The sequence below is a fragment of the Corapipo altera genome, unplaced genomic scaffold (genome assembly GCF_003945725.1).
Source record: "Corapipo altera isolate COAL_440 unplaced genomic scaffold, ASM394572v1 181, whole genome shotgun sequence".
Lineage (NCBI taxonomy): Eukaryota > Metazoa > Chordata > Aves > Passeriformes > Pipridae > Corapipo > Corapipo altera.
The window spans coordinates 96,326-116,580 of NW_020884999.1; the positions used below are offsets into that span (position 1 = coordinate 96,326).

The 20,255-nt window shown below is 53.1% G+C and overlaps 1 protein-coding gene across 3 annotated transcripts in view; it reads left to right on the forward strand.

The window, feature by feature from the left end:
* SMG6 (SMG6, nonsense mediated mRNA decay factor) overlaps positions 1-20,255 on the forward strand; it is a 109,729-nt gene that overhangs the window by 52,483 nt on the left and 36,991 nt on the right. For all 3 annotated transcript variants that reach the window (XM_027666914.1, XM_027666915.1, XM_027666916.1), the window contains exons 11-13: positions 1,125-1,241; positions 1,721-1,889; positions 10,018-10,219. In XM_027666914.1, coding sequence (XP_027522715.1) covers positions 1,125-1,241; positions 1,721-1,889; positions 10,018-10,219 — 488 coding nt within the window. The remainder of the gene's footprint in view (positions 1-1,124; positions 1,242-1,720; positions 1,890-10,017; positions 10,220-20,255) is intronic.

A 20,255-nucleotide genomic window follows, 5' to 3' on the forward strand; every position in this document is an offset into this window, starting at 1 on the left:
GCGTAGTTCAGCTTCCCACACCTTCTTCATGCTGACGTGCAGCTGGTGCTGATGTGCCTGGGAGCCGAGGTCTGTGGGGGCTCTCCCTCCCCATCCCAGCTCTGAGGCTTCACTCATGGACACCCGTTCAGAGTCAGTACCTGCGTGTTTGTGGTCACTGTGCAAATCCTCTGCCTGGCTTGGGGCGGTTGTTCTCAGTGGGGAAGCCCTGGTCCTGCAGCAGGTGATGCATAAGCCAGTGAGAAGCATCCTGTGCAGAGCAACCGGCACAGGCGGGTAGGAACCCCCTAAGTGGTGCGGGTGCATCCAGTCCCGCTGGTTCTTCCCAGCCAGATACTCCCCCACATCTCAGGAGGGGATGTGAATAGAGGGCAGAGAGGCCCCCCTCATGGGGGCCAGAAGCTGCCCATGAGGCTTAAAACCCTTCTGGGAGCAGCTGGTAGTGCCTGAGCACTCGCAGGCAGCCTGGCATTCCCCACGGAACTCTTGGCCTCGCTCCGCGTAACCCACGCCCGGCTCCAGGCAGTTCCCTCGAGCCAGCTCCCCGCTGCTCTCAGCAGCCTCAGAAGTGGTTTCTGGCTGGGTGTAGATGTGCCGGGGGGATTTGCTCTCACTCCGAGCCGGCTCTGTTTGGAAGAGCTGTGGTCGTGTGGCATCTACTTGAGTAACAGTTCCAATTAAGCTCTCTTGACAAGCTGTTGTGTGACTGCTGAACTAATGGGAGGAGCCCCCTCCTCAGCTGCTGAGGTTAAAACTCCAGCAGGGACAGAGATCAAACATGCAGCTAATTACCCTTTTAACACTTAAACATACCCCCTTCCTTCAGGGAAAGGCATCGGCTCCAGGCAGCAGCTTCTGTGCTGGGAGTCCTGAGTGCCAGTTTGGTGCTGTCTGGCTAAGCAACACACAGTGGGGCTGGGCATGGTGTGGGCAGTGTGGCTGCAGCTTCTTCCCACTCCAGTTTGGCTACTCACTACCTTTTTTCCCCCTACATGGAGCAAATGCGTTCAGGACAGGTGTGAGCTGGGGAATTGCTCACCCCTGCCCCATGTGTGATGTGGAAAGGGAGTCTGTGAAGGCAAAGCAAGATGGAACGTCTGACTCAAACCCTCTCTGTCTCCTAGAATGCATCTCTGAAGACTGTCGCTCCGTCATCCAGGAACAGGCCACAGCCCTGGGGCTCTCCATGTTTGCACTCCTGGTGAGGAGGTGCACCAACCTGCTAAGAGAATGTGTGCCAGGTAAGGTGTTACTAGCAGGATCCATGCAGGGGCCCATGAGGCAACCTGGTGGGGTTCAGGCCCTCGTTCCCTGCTGTTTTGTACACTCCTTCCCCTCTGCTGGGGCCCATGGATTCTCTCCAGGTATCGCAAACTCTGCCCAGGTTATGGCTGGATCATCTGCAGGAAAGCCTCTGATGTGTGCAGGCAGAAATGTTTGGAGGAAAGGGATAGACTCAGGGTATGCTTTCTGCCAGCTATTGGGAAACTTCCCAAAACTAGGACCTCGGAATCCTACCTTTATGACTGTTGCAGTGACACCCCACTGCCCTCAGTGAAAGGGATCACAGACCCTCAGGCCAGTCTGTATAGGGAGAACAGACCTGTCTTTGTGCTTGCTGTGGGTTGTGGCTGTTGGGATCTGTGTCATACATCCCCAGGCCTGAGCCTGGTCCCTGACTGTGGTGAGCTGGCTCAGGTCTCACATCTTGTATTTGCAGTTCAGGCACAAGAGATGGAGCAGGAGGATGAGGAGGACGACATCAAGGTCTCTGCCTTGCCCCAGGACCTGAAGGAGCTGCTTCCCAGCGTGAAAGTCTGGTCGGACTGGATGCTTGGCCACCCAGACACCTGGAATCCTCCTCCGACCTCTCTCGAGCTCCCCAAACAGTACGTGCATTCTCTGTTTTGTCTTCTGGTGTCTGTTCCTTGGGCTCCTTATGCCACCTTTCCCTCTTGCTCACGCTTACTGCTTGCTGTAGTACTCTGACCTGAGCACCCAGGTGAGGTTTGCTTCCCAGGGAATATTTGGGGGTCACTGGCCACCCTTGGTGACACAGTGACTTCTTCATTGATGTGTGGGTGAGGCTAGAGGGCCTCTGAGGGGACCTGGCGGGTGCCTGTTGCTTTTGTGTGTTTGAAGATGGATCATGAGGTGGATTTTTACCTTCTGCTTTGGATTTGTGTCTGGTTTGGTTGGGATACCCCTGTTTTAGGTGTTCCACTGGCCCAGCCAGCTGGACAGGCAGGACCTTCCTCTCTACCAGAGGGAACTCCATTTCCAGCATAAGCGTTTTGTTGCCTTTATTTGACTGAGTCGGGCCAACCTTAGTTGGGCTGGGCTGGCCTGGAGCAGCTCGCCTGTTCCTGGAGCTCTAAAAGTCGCCTCCCCTCTGCTTCAGAAACCGCTTTTCTCTACCCTGCAATGCACAAAAGGGTTAATTTTCTAAACTGGCCTATTTCAGCCCATTAGTCCATAATGCGGACTAGGCAATTTGCATATTTTTGGACAGAAAATCGAGTGAAGGGGCCAAGTATGGAGTATGCGAAACAGTGTCTGAGCATGCTCCGTAGCTGCTTTCCCGCAGGATTTTCCATCTGCCTCCGGTACTCCGGATCCAGAGCCTGAAATCACGTCTTATTGTTAATCCAAAGGAGCCAGAACCCAGGGTGATGGGAAGGCGCATTAAGAGTAATCCAGCAAAGTGGCTTAACCATTAATGGGTCCCCGCTCCGTGCGTCAGGTCCAGTCCTGCTCTCCTAGTTTATTGCCTCTTACTCCAGTTCTTTTTCATTTGGCTGAGGAAATGGAAATCTCACACAGGAAGTTCTGGGCCTCATTTTGTGGAGATGGAGTCTGTTTTCTGTTTGTCGGCTGCTCGGTGTGGGACCGCTGCCTGCTCATGTGAACTGCTGCCCATCTTTGGGCAGGAACTCAAACTGGGATCCGTCACGTGAACCCGCCTGCACCAATCCCCCCTTCCCCTCGCGCTGCCTGCGCAGGGAGCCGCTGAGCCCTTGGCCAGGGGCAGCCTCGAGATGGAATTTCTGATTGGGTTCATGCAGCCAGCACTCGGCGCCTTCCCTGGGATGAGCTGCTCCCCCTCCTGCGGGGCACAGGGCTGTGTCCTCCCGGGATCATGGAGCAGGTGTGGGCTTCTGCTTGCCTGGTGGGGTGGGAGAAGGTGGTAGTGGTGGCATCCTCCCCTGTGGCACATGGCTCTTTCAGATGTAGTGGGCGTAGATTGAGGGGCTCTACTTCACCAGTCTGCTCCGTGGAGGAATGAGGGTCTTCATCTTGCAGCAGAGGCCCAGCTGCTTCCCCACTGTGCCCTCTCCATGGAGGGTGGCTGAGCAGCCCCTCTTGTCCCACCATGCCCTGGAGCATGGACAGCCTGCCCCATGTTGCTCCTAGCTCCTCCACTCTTTGGGTCACCCAGAGAATCTGTCTTACCCACAGTGAGGAGACTGGCTGCTCTTTTAGCCCAGAGCTCTTGCATGGAGTGGTGTTGGTGGTCCAGGACTCTGGGTCAGCAGCAGCTGAGCTTTCCTGGAGATGCAGATAGGGAAGAGTAGCAGGGAGCCAGCTCCACTATTGGGCATGACCTGGGATTTGCAACATTTTCCCCAAGGATAGGAAAGGAAAAGAAGAGCACTGGGTTAGTGTTTCAGCTCTCTATTGACACAAGCCTGCTGGCTGCCCTGGGGCTCTTCACTAACCAAGTAGAGCCACCGAGTCCAGGGGTTTAGATAGGAGCAGCTTCAAAGAAGTTTAGAAGTAAAACATGGGTCAGAGCAGCAGGCGAGGTGGAGTAAGCCAAGGTTTATGGGCAGGGTGAGCTCAGGAGCAGGGAGGCATGTGAGGAACAACCACAGATGCCAAGTTGAAGAGCTGAGTAAGGGGCCTGTGCCGTGTCACTCAAGCTCCGTGCCTCTCTCTGGTGGGCTGTGCCACAAGGTCCCACCACTGCCAATGGAAGAGCTGGTTGGACATGCTTAAACCACTTTTGTTGTCCCTCGTGACTGCGTGGGCACAGAAAAGGGACAGTAAAAATCCCCTGAAGCGCAGAAGCACCCTGCAGGGATGCCATGAATGTGCTAAAGCTTCTGGAAAAACCAGGCCTCATACCCACCTGGCAGCCCACTAGGAGCCCAGAGCTCGCATCAAAGTGCAGCTCATCCGGGGCCACTACTGCTGCCAGAAAGCCGGCCTGGGCTCGGGGCCAGCGGGGCAGCTTGTCAAGACTCCACCAGAGCCTCGGGCCCGGGCTGCCGGGGCTGTGTGTCCCGAGGCCTCCGCTCACGCTGCGTTCGCCATGTTCACAATCGCTCGTTCTTCGTATGGGAGAGAGCTGGGGGACTTTGAGAACGTCTAAACTCAGCCCAGCTGTGGCAGTTGGTTTATTGCTTTCAGCTGGTACTTGAACCCGGGTCCTGGTCTTGGAGTCTTTCCCAGGTTTAATCCCCGGAGCTTTCTCTGCAGCTGTATGACACTGCGCTGACCCCGAATGAGGATAGGAAAATAGAAACGGTGCCAAGCCAGAGTCTCTTTTTCATTTGGAGTCTGGCTGTCTGCCCATGACCAGGGTTACATAATGGGAAACATAGCTGGGGCTCTGGAGAGCCCGCGTTTCACCACGCTGCCCAGACCTTCGCATTCTGATGCTATATATCTTCCTAATTGTAGCTCGGATGCATTTATCACACTGCTGGATTTGAGTCCATACAATAAAAAAAAAAAAAAAGCCAACCCCACACCAAATTCCTCAGCTCGCTGCTTTCCCCCTTGGACAGAGGTGGAGGGAAAGGTGTGAGGGGTGAGTGCTGCTGAAACCCGGCATATGGATGTGAGCCATCAGGAGTGGGCTCTGTGGAGCAGGGTGGGAGGCTCCAGTAGGCTGCGTCTTCAGGGTCCTTTGCTTGGTGGGAGCTTGGGAATGAACCCTGGTTTCTGGCAGGCATCCTCTGGGGGCTCAGTGGTCCCAAATTCAACACAAGCAAGAAGCTCCATCTTTCCCCAAAACCCCCTTCCTTGGTCTAGTGCACTCATCCAGCTCTTGGCCACACTGCATGGTCACCATGGCTCAGGGAATGTCCTGGAACAGGTTTTTTTCAGGTGATGGACTGTGTAAATCACTCTCTTGGGGCCACTGTGTGTATTTGAGAGGTGAAGGGTGTCCTTCCTATTTTGGAAGAGGGACTGAGCAAGCTTTCCATAGCTCTTTCTGCATGTGTTTCCAGAATAGGAGCTGTCCAGGTGAATCCGTCTCCTTGAGGGCTGCAGAGGGGAGAGCAAAGCTGCTCCTTGCTCTGCTTTGCTGCCACAATTAATCCATTGCTAAATGAAGCTCAAGAACCGATGGAGAAGCCACTGGCTAGACAGACACACTGCTGCAGGGCTGACCCTGGCAAATCCATGCTCCTTCTGCGCTGAGGGAAGGGCCTCTCAGTTTGTGGAGACTGTCTGCAAGCATTTAAAAATGGTTAATTTAAACCAAGTATTAAATTAAATCCAAAAGCTGTGAGCACATTCTAGAGCTTACCTTCCCAGAGAGATCTGCCAGATCGCTCTCATCACATCGCTCTTGCGGAGAAGTGTCACTGAGATGGCAGCTCCCACTGGGAGAGATGGACAGAGTCTTGGACACGGGTGCCAAAACATTGCTGGAGTCTGCTGAAGACTAAATGGAAAATCCCTTTTGCAGATCTCAGCCCCAGTAATGCTGGCCACTAGAGTTTCCCTATCAAGACATCAAAGCGAGTATTCAGAGGTGTCTCTGTAGTGTAAACCTGGCTGAGAATGAAGGTAAAGTTGACCAAAGCAGAAGCCAAAAGTCTCTGTGGAGAAGGGGGCTGTGGCAAAGCAGAGGCTGGCTGAGAGGACACTGCACCTTTCCTGGGTAGGAAGTTGTCCCTCCAGTTCCTGGGAGAGGAATGGGTTTATGGATGCCCAGCTGGCCAAAGGGACTGTGTGCAGAGCAGGGTGGGGGAAACCATTGGTGCAGAGGAGCTGTGACCACCTCACCCTGCTCTGTCTGAGCCCAGGGCAAGGTTGGTGAACACCTTTTGGGATGAGCTCCCATAGTCAACCCTTTTTGCTCCTTACAGAGGAGCTGCTTTTAATTCAGCCTTCCCTGGTTCAGGAGAGAGGAAACCCAGGAGGAGGATGCAGATCACCTCATCCGGTGGGCACTGGGAGCCGGCGGGTGCTCGGTGCCTGGCCCCGGGAGCTCACAGCCCCGAGGCGTTTGCCATCTGCACGGCAGCGCGGCTCGGGCCGGCTGGGAACACAATGCAGGGCTTCTTCTGCGCCGCGCTTTCCGGGTTTGTTCTGCAGCTGTGGAGTTTGGATGTTAGTGTTTAAACAAGCTGGTATTACACAGGAAATGGCCACCTCCACAGGCCCCCGCAGGCTTGTAACATGGGGTCATTGTGCTTGATATTAATCACCAGGCAGCCCGCGCCCCCGGTGAAGATGGTGGCTTACGCCGGAGCGCTGCGCAGCACCGTGGCCGCAGGGATTCGGTGAGCATCAGGCTCACTCTGGTACCCTCTGCTCTCCTCTCACTTTGGTGTGTGCCTTTTGCCTTGTGGTGATGCCCATAGGGGCATCATCCTTGCCAGGAGCCATCCCCAGCCTCGCCGGGGCCACACTCGGCCCCAGGGCTGTGGTCCAGCTCTCTGCGCACTTGTGCAGCTCTCACCATCGCCTGGCCGGGCCGTGTCCTGTCTGTGTGCAGCTGGGCTGCGCTCACACTGACAGCTACATTAAACCTGGAATCCTGAGGCAATAAAAAAGAAATTAACTCTTATTTTTTTTTCCCGTCCTGGTGGAATAAGCAAATGTAAATGTGTCTGTGGGGAAGTGAATGAACCCCCGTTCTGAGGAAAGACCTCGCGCTAACCCCCTTCTCGCTTCCTCGGTTAAAAGCTCTGGGAGCCTCGTCCCTGGACCTGGGAACTGTGTGCCTGGGCTCAGTGTCAGTAATTCAGGGCCTCCCTCCGCAGAGGGACAATGAAGCTGTGGCACTGTGCATGCACAGAGCTTCCAGGCACCTGGGCCTGCCTGGGCTCTGCAGAGGCTCCAGCATTGCTGCACCGTGGGGTGACATAAGCCAGAAATGTCTGGGGGCGGCCAGGAGGTGGTCCTGGGCTGAGGCAGTGGGGAGAAGGCACCTGACAGGGCTCCTGAATATTGTGCAACCTTCCAGGGTGAGTGCACATCCAATCAGGAGATCCACAGGGCCCTACATGTCAACATGAGGAGCTGTTTGCCCTCGCTGGCTCTTCCAGCAGGCAGCAGCTGGTGCATGGTATTGGTGGTGGCAGTGCTGGGAAATGTGCTGCAGAGGAGGAGCTGCACCCGAGGGGATGGCAGAAAATGGTCAGACCTGATCTCTGCAGTGTTGTCCTGCCATCACAGGAGACAACCAGAGCAGAAATGTCAGCACCCTCTTCTTTGTTGGCTTTTTGAAGGCTCTGCAGGCTGCTGCATGTGCGAGGGGGCTGCGGGAATCGCGTTGCAGGGAGATCTGGCTGCCCGGGTAGCCAGCACAGTCTGAGGTTTGAAGCAAGCCCAGGGTGGGAACCTGTCATGTTCAGGGCAAACAGCAGATGTGGCAAGGCACTGTGAAGCTGCAGATGAAGGATGAAGTGACAGGGACTACTCTCACACTCAGGGGTGGTGAGGAGTGCCCTGCTTGGCGCTGATGCAAGGGGAGAGTGAAGAGGGGACCAGTGGGCTGGGTGCCTGCAAAGGCATTAACAGTGTCAGCTCGGTGACTGTTCACGTGGCATTTTTCTGACTTTGGATGCCAAGCCCCGTGGAAAGAGATGCTCCCTGTACTTCATCTGTGCTGCTCCTTCACCCCCTGCCCTGCTTCAGATCCCAGTCCAGCCCAGCATCCTGCTGCTGCCCTCTGCCTCCCTCCCACACTCACTGCTCATCTCCATCCCCTGCCTGCAGCTCTGTTTTTTGGGAATACAGGCGATGTGTTTCTTTCCCTTCTCCTCTTCCCTGGCCTCATGCACCTGGCTGTTCCAGCCCCCTGGGAGTGTCCTCTGCATCCGTGCCTGTCCCCAACACCGCTGTGCGCTCATTCCCTCGTGGTTGCGGGCGCTCTTCCCGTTCCTCTCCCTGCTGATGCCTCTGCACCTCCTTCATCCCAGCCAAGCCCTCGTGGCAGCCCAGCCATGGGGCCCCACCAGTGCTATGTGACTGGCCGCAGGCAGCCGAGCCCAGTTGCCAAGAGGGCACTGGGGGAGGCTGAGCCTCCCAAGCCCTGTGCATCTCCCATGGGCAGAGCTCGCCTTGGAGGTGGCCCAGAGCAGCCCTATCACATCCGGTGCTTGTCTCTGCAGCCTGGGCCGGAGGATAAACTATCAGGGCTGTGGGGCAGTGGATCATTCCTCTTATTATTTTCTTCTTTTACAGATAGGGGTCGTGGAAAGTTCAGTTCCTTTTAACCCTCACAGCTCTGTTTATTTTCCAGCTGGTAGCACAAACGCAGCGTTTCCCATTACATCACAAAGGGCCTCGGACAGATCCCTCCGAAAAACGTGTTGCAACTGTTTATTTTTTTCCATATTTAAACATTTCTGACAGCCAGACCTGGCTGAGCCAAGCGATGGAGCTTTGTGAATGAACCCAGCTCCTGGTGTCTGTGACCAGAGGGTTTTGAAGGACCTCTTCTCCTCTGCAAAACGTGGGCTAGGGCTGGCTCAGGGACGTGGGCGACTCTGCGTTACATGTGTGCTGATTACGTGCCGGGCTTTGATTAATGGCTCCTCATTCTGCCTGGCTCCCAGGACGCTCTTGAAAACAAGATGTTTCATTTCAGTGTGCTTTCCTGGTACATTGATTCCCGTAAATAACCGAGTGCAGACTGTCCACCTGGAGCAGTTCAAAGAGCAGGGGGCCTCCCTCCAGCCCTGGGCTGCCTCGGCCCGCACCGGTCACTGCTGCACCCCTGGTGATGCTGGCTTCCCTGTGCTTTTCAGTGCTGCAGAGGTGTGGGGTGGAGGAGCAGCTCTCCTTACTGCCACCAGAAGCAGATCAGCCACAGTTTCTTCTATTCCCTGCTTTCATCCCAGTTTATGCACTTAAAAAACCCCAATCTGAGTGTTTTTAGAAACAGGAGGAGGAAATGCAGTGCAAGACAGCCTGGTCAGCTGTAGTACCCCTGTTCCTGTTGCCTGCTTCCCTGCTTTTCCCCATGCTGGTGCTCTCTGGGGTGCTGAGCCCTCCCCAGGGTGCTCAGCCATGGGGATGTGTGATGGGGATGTGTGGAGAGCAGTCCAGGGCTGCTGGTGGCCTCGTGTTCACACCCGGCTCCCTGCACATCACTTCCACTCTGGGAAGGTGAGACACAGCAGAGGCAGCTTTGCAGGTCACTCGTGAGTGTTGAAACCCTTGGCCAGAAGCAAAACATGACTTTAACCCCCAAGTGGGTGGGGTTTAACTGAGAAAATCTCTGTGCTGTAGAGCGTGGCTGCAGCACGTGGTTGCAGCAGGTAACAGCTGTGTGAAGGAGAGAGTGCCCCAGGCTGGGCTGGAGCCCCCCGGCCTGGACTGGAGCCCTCCAGGAGCCCCTTCTGCCCTGACAGCAGTGCGGGTGTCCGGTCTGTCCTCCCAGCAGGCTTTAAAATTGAGTAACAAACATCAGTTCACCCGTCTGGAATGAGCTGGGTTCCTGCCGGCACTGCACGGGGAAGCTGCTCCCTGCAGATGTGCCGGCTCTGGAGTGGGCAGAGGTGGGCAGAGCAGTGGGAAGGGCTAGTTCCCGGGAACCAGCCCTGTCCAGGGGGACGGGTGGCAGTGTCAGCGCTGGTGGGTGAGGGTTACAATCCCTCCTGGGTTCGGTGCCAGCGCAGCTGTGCCGGAGCCCTCCCGTGGGGCAGGGCAGCAGTGGTGCCGTGCCTCGCCTCGCCTCACCTCTCTGGTATTCGCTGCAGCATTGCAGGCAACTCCCAACGCATTCCAGCCCTGAATTGCTCACGTCTCTCCTCGTTCTCCCAGGGTCTCAGTAGATGTGTGGGCGACGCTGGCTGACTTCTGTAACATACTGACCACAGTGAATCAGTCGGAGGTGCCCTTGTACAAGGACCCAGATGACGACCTTGCCCTGCTTAGCCTGGAAGAGGATCGGCTGCTCTCGGGCTTCGTTCCCCTGCTGGTCGCCCCCCAGGAGCCCTGCTACGTGGAGAGGACCTCGGACAAGGTCAGCAGTAGGCCAAACATCCCCCCTCAATTCCTCCAGACTTTTATTCTTGGGAAGTTTTCTGTGCAAACGGAACACGATTAAGTCATTGAGAAGGGTGTTAAGGGAAAATATCGACCTTTCAGCCGCTGACATCCAGCTCTGTGTCATGAAAACCCCTCTCGACTTCCTCTGGTGTGTGTGTGCTCGCTGGCATGTTGTATATACGATCATTTCCTCACTTGTTTAAATAGTGCAGCTTGTGTTGGCAGAGCTCTCGGTGCACTCCAAATGGTTTGCATCATGCTTAAAGCACCCTCCCCCTCCCCCCGACCACAAAACTCTGCCTTAGGAAGGCAGCCAGGACTTTTTTCCTTCTCTAAAGAGGAGAGTGATAAATAGGTGACTAGAGAGAAGCAGACACCATGTGTTAACGTACAAAAGGCTTTTAGGAATATGAAGCATTCCCCACTGCCCGCTCTCTATTTTCCTTTCTTTGCTCTAGGAGCCCATTCTAGCCTGAACTTTCCTTTGGCTGTTTGTTTTTAGAATAATGAAATCAGTTCCCTTGTTGATGTGGGGTTTTGGGTCTGCTCTCTGCCACCACCTGGCCAGGAGGGATCTGGGGGCTGCACTTGGAGAACGTGTTGGAGCCTGATGGGGGATGGATGAGGCACAATGGCATTTGTTTTGCACGCCCTTGGAGGCACGGCAGGATAAGAGTGGCTCTCAACAGTTTCCTGCTTGGAGGCAAAATCGCAGCTCCAGAAACGCGGCTCATCTGGGAAGTCCCGGCGCCTCCTCCCTGAGTGCGGTTGGTGCTACGGGAGGAGAAGTGGGGATGCAGAGGGCAGGTTTCTGTGGAGAGCCTGTGTGTGATGGGGGCAATGTGCCTTCCCATGTGCCACTTCTTCTTGACATTTTCCTGAAATGACGGTGAGAAATTTAGGACCTTTCTCACAGAGGGACCCAAAGGTGCGAATTTCTGTTTCACTTCTCTGTCTGCCCAACCTGTGCTCACAACACTGCCTGCAGCAGAGGAGCACAGGGTAAAAGGGTAAAACCAAGAACCCTCCTGATTTGGGGAAGCATCTTCGTCCGGGAAGTCACTGTGGAAACATGAATTTTCAAGGCTCTGTTTGATGGGCTTAAAATAAGAAACATGTGGTTGCCATTGCTGCCCCAAGGTAGCCTGTTTGCCCCGTGTGTGCCCCGTGGGGGTTCTGCTGGGGACAGTCCCAGTGCCCTACTCCCCTACATGGAGATTCTTTTCCCAGCAGCCACAAACCAGAGCCCCCAGCAGGCAGGTGAGGCGGCTGAGCAGCTCTACCTGGTGCCCTATAACTTGTGGGAGAGGGTCAGAATTCCCTGAACTCTGCCTCTTCTAACCACACACTGGTTTATTCGGAGTGCCATCTACCTGCCCTGCCAGGCACTTGCACTCGTCTTTGTGAAATAAGATATGTGTCTTTGTCCTGTAGCTACACCTGAGCTTCTGAACTGAGTTATCCCTGTCCCAGCTCCCTTTGCTTCTGGTGCTTTATAAGAAACTACACAGCTCCTCAGGTGGGAGTTGGTGCCCTTGCAGCTCAGCACCAGCCACCCAGGCATCTGGGAATATCAGGCATGGTGTTAGCTCTGCCAAAAAGACAGAAGGAAGCAACCAGGCCTGGCTGTGCCTGTTCCCCCTTTATTTCTTTCTGAACAGTGTTTTCATTAATGGTCAGACAGGTGAAACAGCAGGTGTGTATGTTCACTGTGCAGAGGACACCCAAGAGGATGAAGGGGAGGTCAGTGAGTTAAAGCAGAGAGCTCAAAAACCTGACTTCCAAGAAGATCTTGGGAGAGCTGGGGCTTTTTAGTGTAGTGGAAATTCGGGGAAAATGCAGAGAGGAGGAGAACAAGCTGTCCTTCAGCTCCATGCTGAAAAGCATAGGAAGGAATGGGCATAAACTGAAGGAAAATAGATTAAGATGACACTTTAGGAAAGGCTTCATACCTTTGGGTAGTTAAGCACTTGAGACTAGCCTCGTTAGCAATTCTGCAGAAACTCTTCAGCCTTGGAGATTTTAAAAGCAGGCTGGGTGGCACTCTCAGATACAGCTTGGGTTGAAGTAAACACCTTGGAATAGAAGTAAAGTGTCCTCTTTGGACATTCCCACCCCGTTTCCTGTGATTTGGTAGCGCTGTAGAAAGGGACTGGAGTGGCATCTGCGTCATTACAAGCAAATGACTACCCTGCTCCACAAATCTTCTCCTTCTGCAGTATTAGTGAAGGGAATTATTTGACTCTGCAGAAGTGGGGTGTTGCAGAAGGCACTGCAGATTTAGCCAGGACGGTGTGACTGAGGCATGAACCCATGTGCCTTTCACAAGTGACTGTGAGCAAGATACAGAAAGGTAAAGAAACCCCAACCCAACTTAAACAGGTGTCCTTGTGTCCAGGTCCCAGTCCACCATCTGCTCCCTGCCCTCCGTGTAGAGTGCAGAGCCCAGATGAATCCAACTCCTCAGCAGTTCATCAGTTCAAAGAGGGGTTGGATGGGGCTTTGAGCAACCTGGTCTAGTGGAAGGTGCTCCTGCCCGTGGCAGGGGGTTGGAACTAGATGGTCTTTAAGATCCCTTCCAACCCAAACCATTCTGTGACTCTGAGTCTGTGAGATGCATCTCTGGGCTGTTCACAGTGGAAGGGCGAGTGTCCATGTGGAGCATGGTGGCATGATGGGATCTGTATCCCTGTGCCTCACTCAGCAGAGCAGCTCTCTCTGGCACTGATTTTTTCCCATACTGATTTTTCATTGTTTTTTAGCAGGAGTTATTTTTTGCACCCAATTTCTTTCTCTTGTGTTCTCAGTCTTGGCCCAGTTTTCATCCCAAATTCTTTGCTGGAGAGGCAATGAAAATGTACTGCTCTTTATATGGCACCCTGTGAGTGTCTTGTGGGATGGGAGGAGGGTTCTGGGAAGCTCACTGTGGTCCCTTTTCTATCACTTGCATGGCTAGGAAGAGGCAGTTGGCTTTTTACTGCAAGGATAATATCTCACCTTGCTTGCTAATACTCCAAATCCTTACCCCATGCTTTTACCCACTAGTTTCTTAATTAATTTGTAACATTTCAGAGAAAAAGAATCTGTTGAAAGGCAAAAGTGGGAGAATTTGGCTTAAAATGGCATTGTGTTATTGGCACTACCAAGAGGGTGTTTTGTGAGCTATATAGGACAAACACTGTGCTTCCCACTCCTTTTTGTTCTCCACGTCCCATTTAGCAGATGGAGTGCAGAATTCAGCCAGAGTTTCTCAGCAAGTTTTTGAGCATTTGGCCTGGCTCTTATTTTGAGTGAAAATGTTCTGACTCCGTTCGCTGCCATGAAGCTGCGCGTTCGGATTCCTGCTGGAGCCAGTGGGACACTTAGAGCTTCCCATCATCTCTTGCACTGTCATTGAAGCTGTAACCAACAAAAGCTGGCTCTGGGGTGAGCATAGCTTGGTGCTGTTTTCCTGGGCGTATGTTGGGCAGATATCCACTGCTGCTTGTGTGATGGAACACCATCGAACGTACCAGTCAGCAGCAAACTATGCAGCCTGGTGCCTGAGCTGTCAGCTGTGTCTGCAGCCTTTGCAGCCCAAGGAGACAGTGCCAGGACCTCACTCACCCAGCCTTGGACCCCCAGGCAAGAGCAGGGAGCAGCAGCATGGCTGAGTTAAGGTTTGGGAAGAAGGAGGGTAGCAACTGCGGATTCATGGTGCTGCTGTGGGGAACTGGTAATGGAAAACACTTGGGTTGTGTTGAGGTTAAAGCGAGTCCTAGTGGTGGTGCATCTGAGCTGTGCGTGGGTGCAGCCCTGGGATCCTGGGGCATGGCCTGGATTCCTCAGCTCCCTCTGAATCCTGTTGTCTCGGGAGCATCCTGCTCTGCAGTGACCCCATGGAGCTACTGGCAAGGCTGGAAGAGGGCTGCAGATCCCTGACATGGAGCAGAGCAGGGATATTCTTCTCTCTGCCCTCACATGGCATCACTGATTGTCCACATCCCTGCAAGCTCTTCATAGGCTCAACATGTCCATTGCCCAAGGGGTGCTTGCAGCACACCCTCTCCCACATGCCCCAGCCATGGGGAGATGTGGAGGAGAAAGTGTTAATGTCCCTTCCCACAATAAACCTCTCTGCATGGGGGGTCCTGAAACCTGAGCCTGTCTCTCCTCCCCCAGCCCTGACACACGTTAATAAAAGGTTTTTAAACGCCAATAAAAAGGCAGCAGCCCCAGCTCACCAGGTCCGGGGCCCGGGGTCCTTGGGAAGGCACTTCACAAATGTGTTTTTTGCATTTTCAGGCTTTTGGCTGGTGAATAAGATTGAGGAGAAATACTCCTTCCCCTGATAACAATACAGTGAGACGCAGGATCAGCAGTGTGTGGATTAAAACCAGACGGTGCATGATTAATACATGTGCTTATAGGGCCAGTCACTGTGGTTCCCTCCTCTCAAACAGAAAGGCACTTTTTTTTTCCCCTCATGTGCATGCTCATGTGTGGAGTGGACTGTCTCAGATACTCACCACTCAGCTAGTCTCAACCCTGTCTCACCTCACCAGGCAAATGAAAGCCCTAAAATGCAAGGCTCTGAAAAATAATTAGCAATATTTTACTGCCCCAGACCTACAAGCTGGGTATTGCTTGGCTCCTCCAGCTCTGGGGTGGCCAGTGAGCTTCCCACACTTGTGCCGTTTCTTATTTCACTCACCTGTCCGGGCGACCCAAACCCCCAGTTTCTCCTCAGAAATCCCAAATCTCTTTCCTCTGCACTCCTGCCCAGGTGGACAGTTCAAATGTGACCCTCTCTCTAGTTGCCCCAACATGCTCTAGATTTGCAGTAGCCTTTGGATTAGCTGTTTAGGAGCTAATTATTATTTAGACTTGGGCTAAAATTAGTCCTGTCTTGTTATTCACTTCATTTATTTATGGTATTTTAGTCTTCCTAAGACTCTCAGAGATCTCTTGGCAGTGCATAGTCATGTCTGATGCTTCTTGGAAAGGGAGCCCCAGGTTTAAAAGCCCAGGAGGAGTTGCTGTTGGAGTGACTGGGTTCTGTCATGCCTCTAAACATCAGATTTTTTTGTCCTTTCCAAGACCTAATGGCTCCTGGAATGCCAGGGATTAAATCCACATTTAAACCATTGGAGTGGCCACACTTACAGTGATTTTGGGAGGACTTCTTGCAAGGCATCAGAGGAAGGGTAGCAAGACCAGGACTCTGAGAGCACAAGCTCTTTGGAAGCAGAGAGAAAACCCCAGTGAGCAAATATAACTGTTTTCTCAGCATCCTTTCCATATTCCCATTCCATAGCCTTGGAGCATCTCCCTCCAGCTGGCCAGCAAATGCACTCAGCCCATGAGTGTGAGAGCTTCCAGCTTGGAGTTTGCTCCAGAGAGGAAAAGGGAAACTGTGAGCAGAGATCGGAGCCCCAAGTAGGAGACTCCAAAGAGGAGTCATCCTTGAAAAACTCCTTCCATTCCTGCCTGCCTCGGTTTCCAAACAAGCAGTGAAAGATCCCTGCCACAGGCAGCCCTTGCTCGGAGCGGGGACTTGGCAGGAGCTGGCAGCCCCAAGGCAGCAGAGTAAGGGATGTTTACATTTTCTGACCAGTATCTGAACTCCATCCCAGCCTCGACCTTCCCTTTCATGTTGTGCCTTTGGATTGTAAAAGGCAATTAAACTAAATTATGGGCCATGTTGGAAGATGATGTCATGGGGTGATGGAGGAGAGGTTGGATTTTGTGCCACCACAAAGGTAGCGTGGAGAATATCACCTGCTTTGAACTCCTTGTCTGACCTTGGCACTGCCTTGAACCATGAGTGCCAGGGGCTATGTGGACACCACAGGAGCCTCTCTCTGCCTTTGCCAGGTGCCATTAGTGGAGTGGGAAGTGCCAAGCTGAGTCTGTATCCCTGGGTCTGGGTGGCAGAGGAGGGGACACTGGTGACTGTCGTGCTGTTTTAAATGTAGCACCATAGCAATGGGCATGAGTGCTGTCCTAGTGATTTCTGCTGCATCTCCCAGGGCTGTGCTGGGCATCTTCCCAAGGGGAATCCTGTTCAGTTATCATTTGGTCTTGGTTTTTAGTCACTCTTTAAGCTAAGAGAATTTTGAGGATATCCTTAAAACTGCATTTCTGCAGCTGAAGGTAAAGGAAACTGATGGCAAACAAGCACTAGCGCGGCATGAGGACACTGAATCCAGCCCTGGAGAAATCTGCAATGTGGAATAATAGTTCAGGCTTTTAAAAAGGGGAGGGGGGGTGGTTTTAAGGAAAAAAAAAAAACCTGCAATAAATCTAGCGAGTGGAATCTGCGGGAAATGATCCCATCTGGAAAACTCCAGTGCTGGTGCTGTTGAAGGCTTAAGGAGCGATGCAGATCGCAAAAAGCAAAGCCTGCAGTCTGAGGATGACAGGCTGCTTAATTGATGTCCATTGCAACTGGTACTCTGCCAGTTTATGTTGGCCACCTGCCAGCGTGCTGTAATTTTGGGGCCAGGTGTGAAGCATTTCTGTTCCATCTTGTTCCCAAGCACCTACAGAAGCCTCACACATCTCACTTGAGGCTGCAGCCCTGTAGGAAACAGCTGTACAGGTATAGGTGAAAGGAAATGTCACAGCTGGGCTTGGAGTACTCCCCCGTGCCTTGCCCAGGGCTGTGTTTGGGGGGCCGCTCCCCCGCTGCCCCCGCGCTGGGTTTGGGGAGGTGGTCACTGTCACAGGCACACCTGCCTGTCTGTCAGCAAGGTGCTTTGAACATCAGGGAGCTTCTGGGAAGAATGTACAGGTCAGAAACCCCCTCTTCAAAGAGGAGCCCACGGTGGTGTGCGTCAGTCCTGAAAGTGGGGAATCCAGCCTGGGAGAGCCCCGGATGCTGGCAAGCTAGGGGAGCTGTGGACATCTCCACTGGTCTTTTCTTCCTCAGGAAACCACAGGGAGATTTCCAACAGTGGGTCTTGTAGAAAGTACAAATCCTTGATTCTGGAAGGCTGAGAACCCATCAGGATCCTCAGGAAAATTGTCGCAGGAGCCAGTTCCAATCTCTGTTAAAAACGTGTGTTATTTCCAGGCTGAATTTGCTTCATTTCAGTTTCCACTAATTGAATTTTGCTGTAGGTTGGGAAGTCCTGGGTCGTTGCTCTAACCCTGATATACAAGTGTGCCCCCTGATCTCCATGCCTTTTCTGTAAGCTGAATAGATGGAGTGAGAGGCAGGAGAGGTGCTCTTCTCCATACCCACCAATGTCCTGCAGCCTTTGCTCTGGAGACACAACTTTGCATTTAACTGTTAAATAGCCTGAGGTTTGTTAATGAGTAGGTGACTGAGCAATTCCGGGTTTTTGCCTGTTAGTGAGTTGCTCTCTTCAAAGCTTGGGAGGGTTTGAGACGGTGTCTAATCTGCTGGCTTTATCAGCAAAGGTTTTCTTTGTCCAGGTCACTGAACCTATTGTTAAGCAGCATAAGCCCGAGCAAGCTTCCCTGCGGCCCCGCCAGCACTGCCCTCCTGTTTACGCTGACATTTTAAGACCTCTGTTGACCAGATTTTAATCCAGTCCATATCCTGTGCACTGCAGTCTCTGGGGCATACGAGCTTTTCACGTCCTCTCGCCCCGGCCGTGCCGAGCGCCTGATGACGCACAGCCGTGGCATCGAGCTGTGAAATGGTGTTGGAGGCAGCAGGAGTTCAAAGCTCTGCAGCCTCTTTGCCACAGCCAAGAGTTAACAGGTCCTGTAGCCCTGCCCAGGCAGGATGGCAGATATAACAGCAGCCTCAGTCCAGCACCTCTGCAGAGCTGGGGTCCTGCTGCTTTGCCTGGTCCTGAGGCTGAGAGCTGTGTGTGGGAACTGCAGTCGCACTGCGAGGTGAGGAACCACCTGCCAACGTGTTAAGATCCAGTTACACGTGTTCTCTTAACGCGCCTGTCAGTGAGCACCAGAGTGGCTTTGTGGTCTGGACACAGCTTGCAGGGAAGTATGAGGTGCTGCCTTCCAGGCAGCCCCATCTCCTCGGGGGGAACTGGAGAGGGAAGAACCAGCAGTTGGTGGAAACAACCTTCCCTACCCCTGAAATGCCTCTTTCCTGGCATGTGGAGGGAAGGAGTGCTACTCTGGTACATGGGGAGGCCGTGGGGAATTTTCTCAAGCAGCTTGTGTTATTTCCATCCCTTCCTCCCCTGCCTCGGATCCACCTCTGCCTCTCCTCCAGGCTCATCTTGGACAGGGCACTTGAGCCACTGCTCCAAGTGAATCAGGCAGCCTGGGTGTGAGCTGTGCACGTGTACCAGCATGTGTCAGGTCCTCAGCCAGCTCTGCACAGTTTGGCTCTGGTGTCAGCTAAAGGCTGTTTTAAAGTGTTTGCTGGAAGTGTGATGTGATCATCAGCTCTAGGCAGAGACTGACAGGATAAATCAGCCTTGTCCCATGCCTGGCGTTGGATCTTTTCATGTGGATCAGGTGATGCTTGCTGTTGAACATCCTCACTTCTGTCATGGTCAGGCCAGATTTATGTAATGAGATGGGAAACTTATTTGTGTTTAGTCCTTGTGTCCTAAAAGCTGCTTCCAGAGGTTCAGCACAAACTCTTGGGAAATGGGAAATGTGCTATTCAAGAAACTCGCTGACCGTTTGTTCCCGGAGTCAGCAATAGTGGAGTGACCTAGGAAAGGAGAGTCAAACCATGAAGCCTCCTGTGCAGCACCTCCTTGGAGCAGGCTGCGTGTACCCTTCGCTTCCCTTGGGGTTTTTGAGCAGGAAATGGCCTCGTTTCTGCTATACCAGCACCCAAATGGCACAGAACCTGCCACATCTTAGCAGGACTCAAGCCCAGAGAGTGCACAGCTCTGTCTGTGAAAAGGTATTCACCATGGCTTTAGTCTACTCAGAATGACATATTAGAGCCCAGACCTCATGGAATTTGCTGATTAGTCTATAAGTATATTGAAAGGCCTCATTAAAACACCATTTATGCTGGATCCCCTCCCAATGAGCCATCTCTTATTGCTACCCAGAGAAGCTCTGAGGAAATTGAAAGGCTGCTCTGGCTGGCTGAGCTGTCCCTGGGCACAAAGCGTGGCCTCATCTCAGACAATCTTTGTGGTGCTCAAGTGTTAATGTGGTGCTTCGGATCGCACAGGGGGTCCCTGGGACTCAGGGTTTCCTCTTTGCCTCCCACTTTCCCAGCTGGATACGCTGCCACTGCTCAGACTCTTCACTCTTGCATTATCTCAGTCTTTGACCTGACTCTTGGTCTCTGCCTGTGGCTCGGCTTTGGGGTGACCCTGTTTCATGGCACTATTTTGTCTTTGACCAACTGAAATGCTTAAAACCTCCCAGCTGAAGACGACAAAGGCTGTGGTATCCACCAGCACAGCTATTGGAAGGACCTCAGGAAACCTGAAAAAAGACCGAATTAATAACTCCTCATTGTTACCCTGAATAAGAAAGATCCACATCCTGGGAAGCCTGCCAGAGAAGTGGACGGGGTGGAATGCAGGGAGTGGTCAGCCCAAATAACAGATGGGGATCTACTCTGTCTCTATGGGAGACGGAAGGTGACCTCTGTCGTTGAGCTTGAAGTTTGCTCCCCACGTTTCTGCTCCCAGCTGGGCCTTGTGTTGTTTTTGTGGATGCCAAATCCGTTTACCAGCTCTGGGCTGGGTCTGGGCGAGGATGCAGAGCCCAGCTCCCGCAGCAGGCCAGAGCTGTAACCCTCAGTGTCCTCATACCATCACATCCCAATCAGAAAGAGAAGATACTACCATGGTCTTATTTATTGTTTTCTTTTCTCACTGTCATTGAAGTCAAAGGCACTTCCCAGGCATTAATGAACATATCTCCACAGCACGTTAGGACAGAAGGAAAAGCAATTTCCTTGTTGGAGATTGGCAACAGAGGTACACGGGGCTGAGGGACCAACCAGGTCCCACAGGAAGCCTTTGCTTCAGGATGAGAACAAACCCCTGATACCCAGGATTTCAGGCCAGTGCCTCAGCCCCTGGCCACCCTGGTCCCTTAGGAAGATG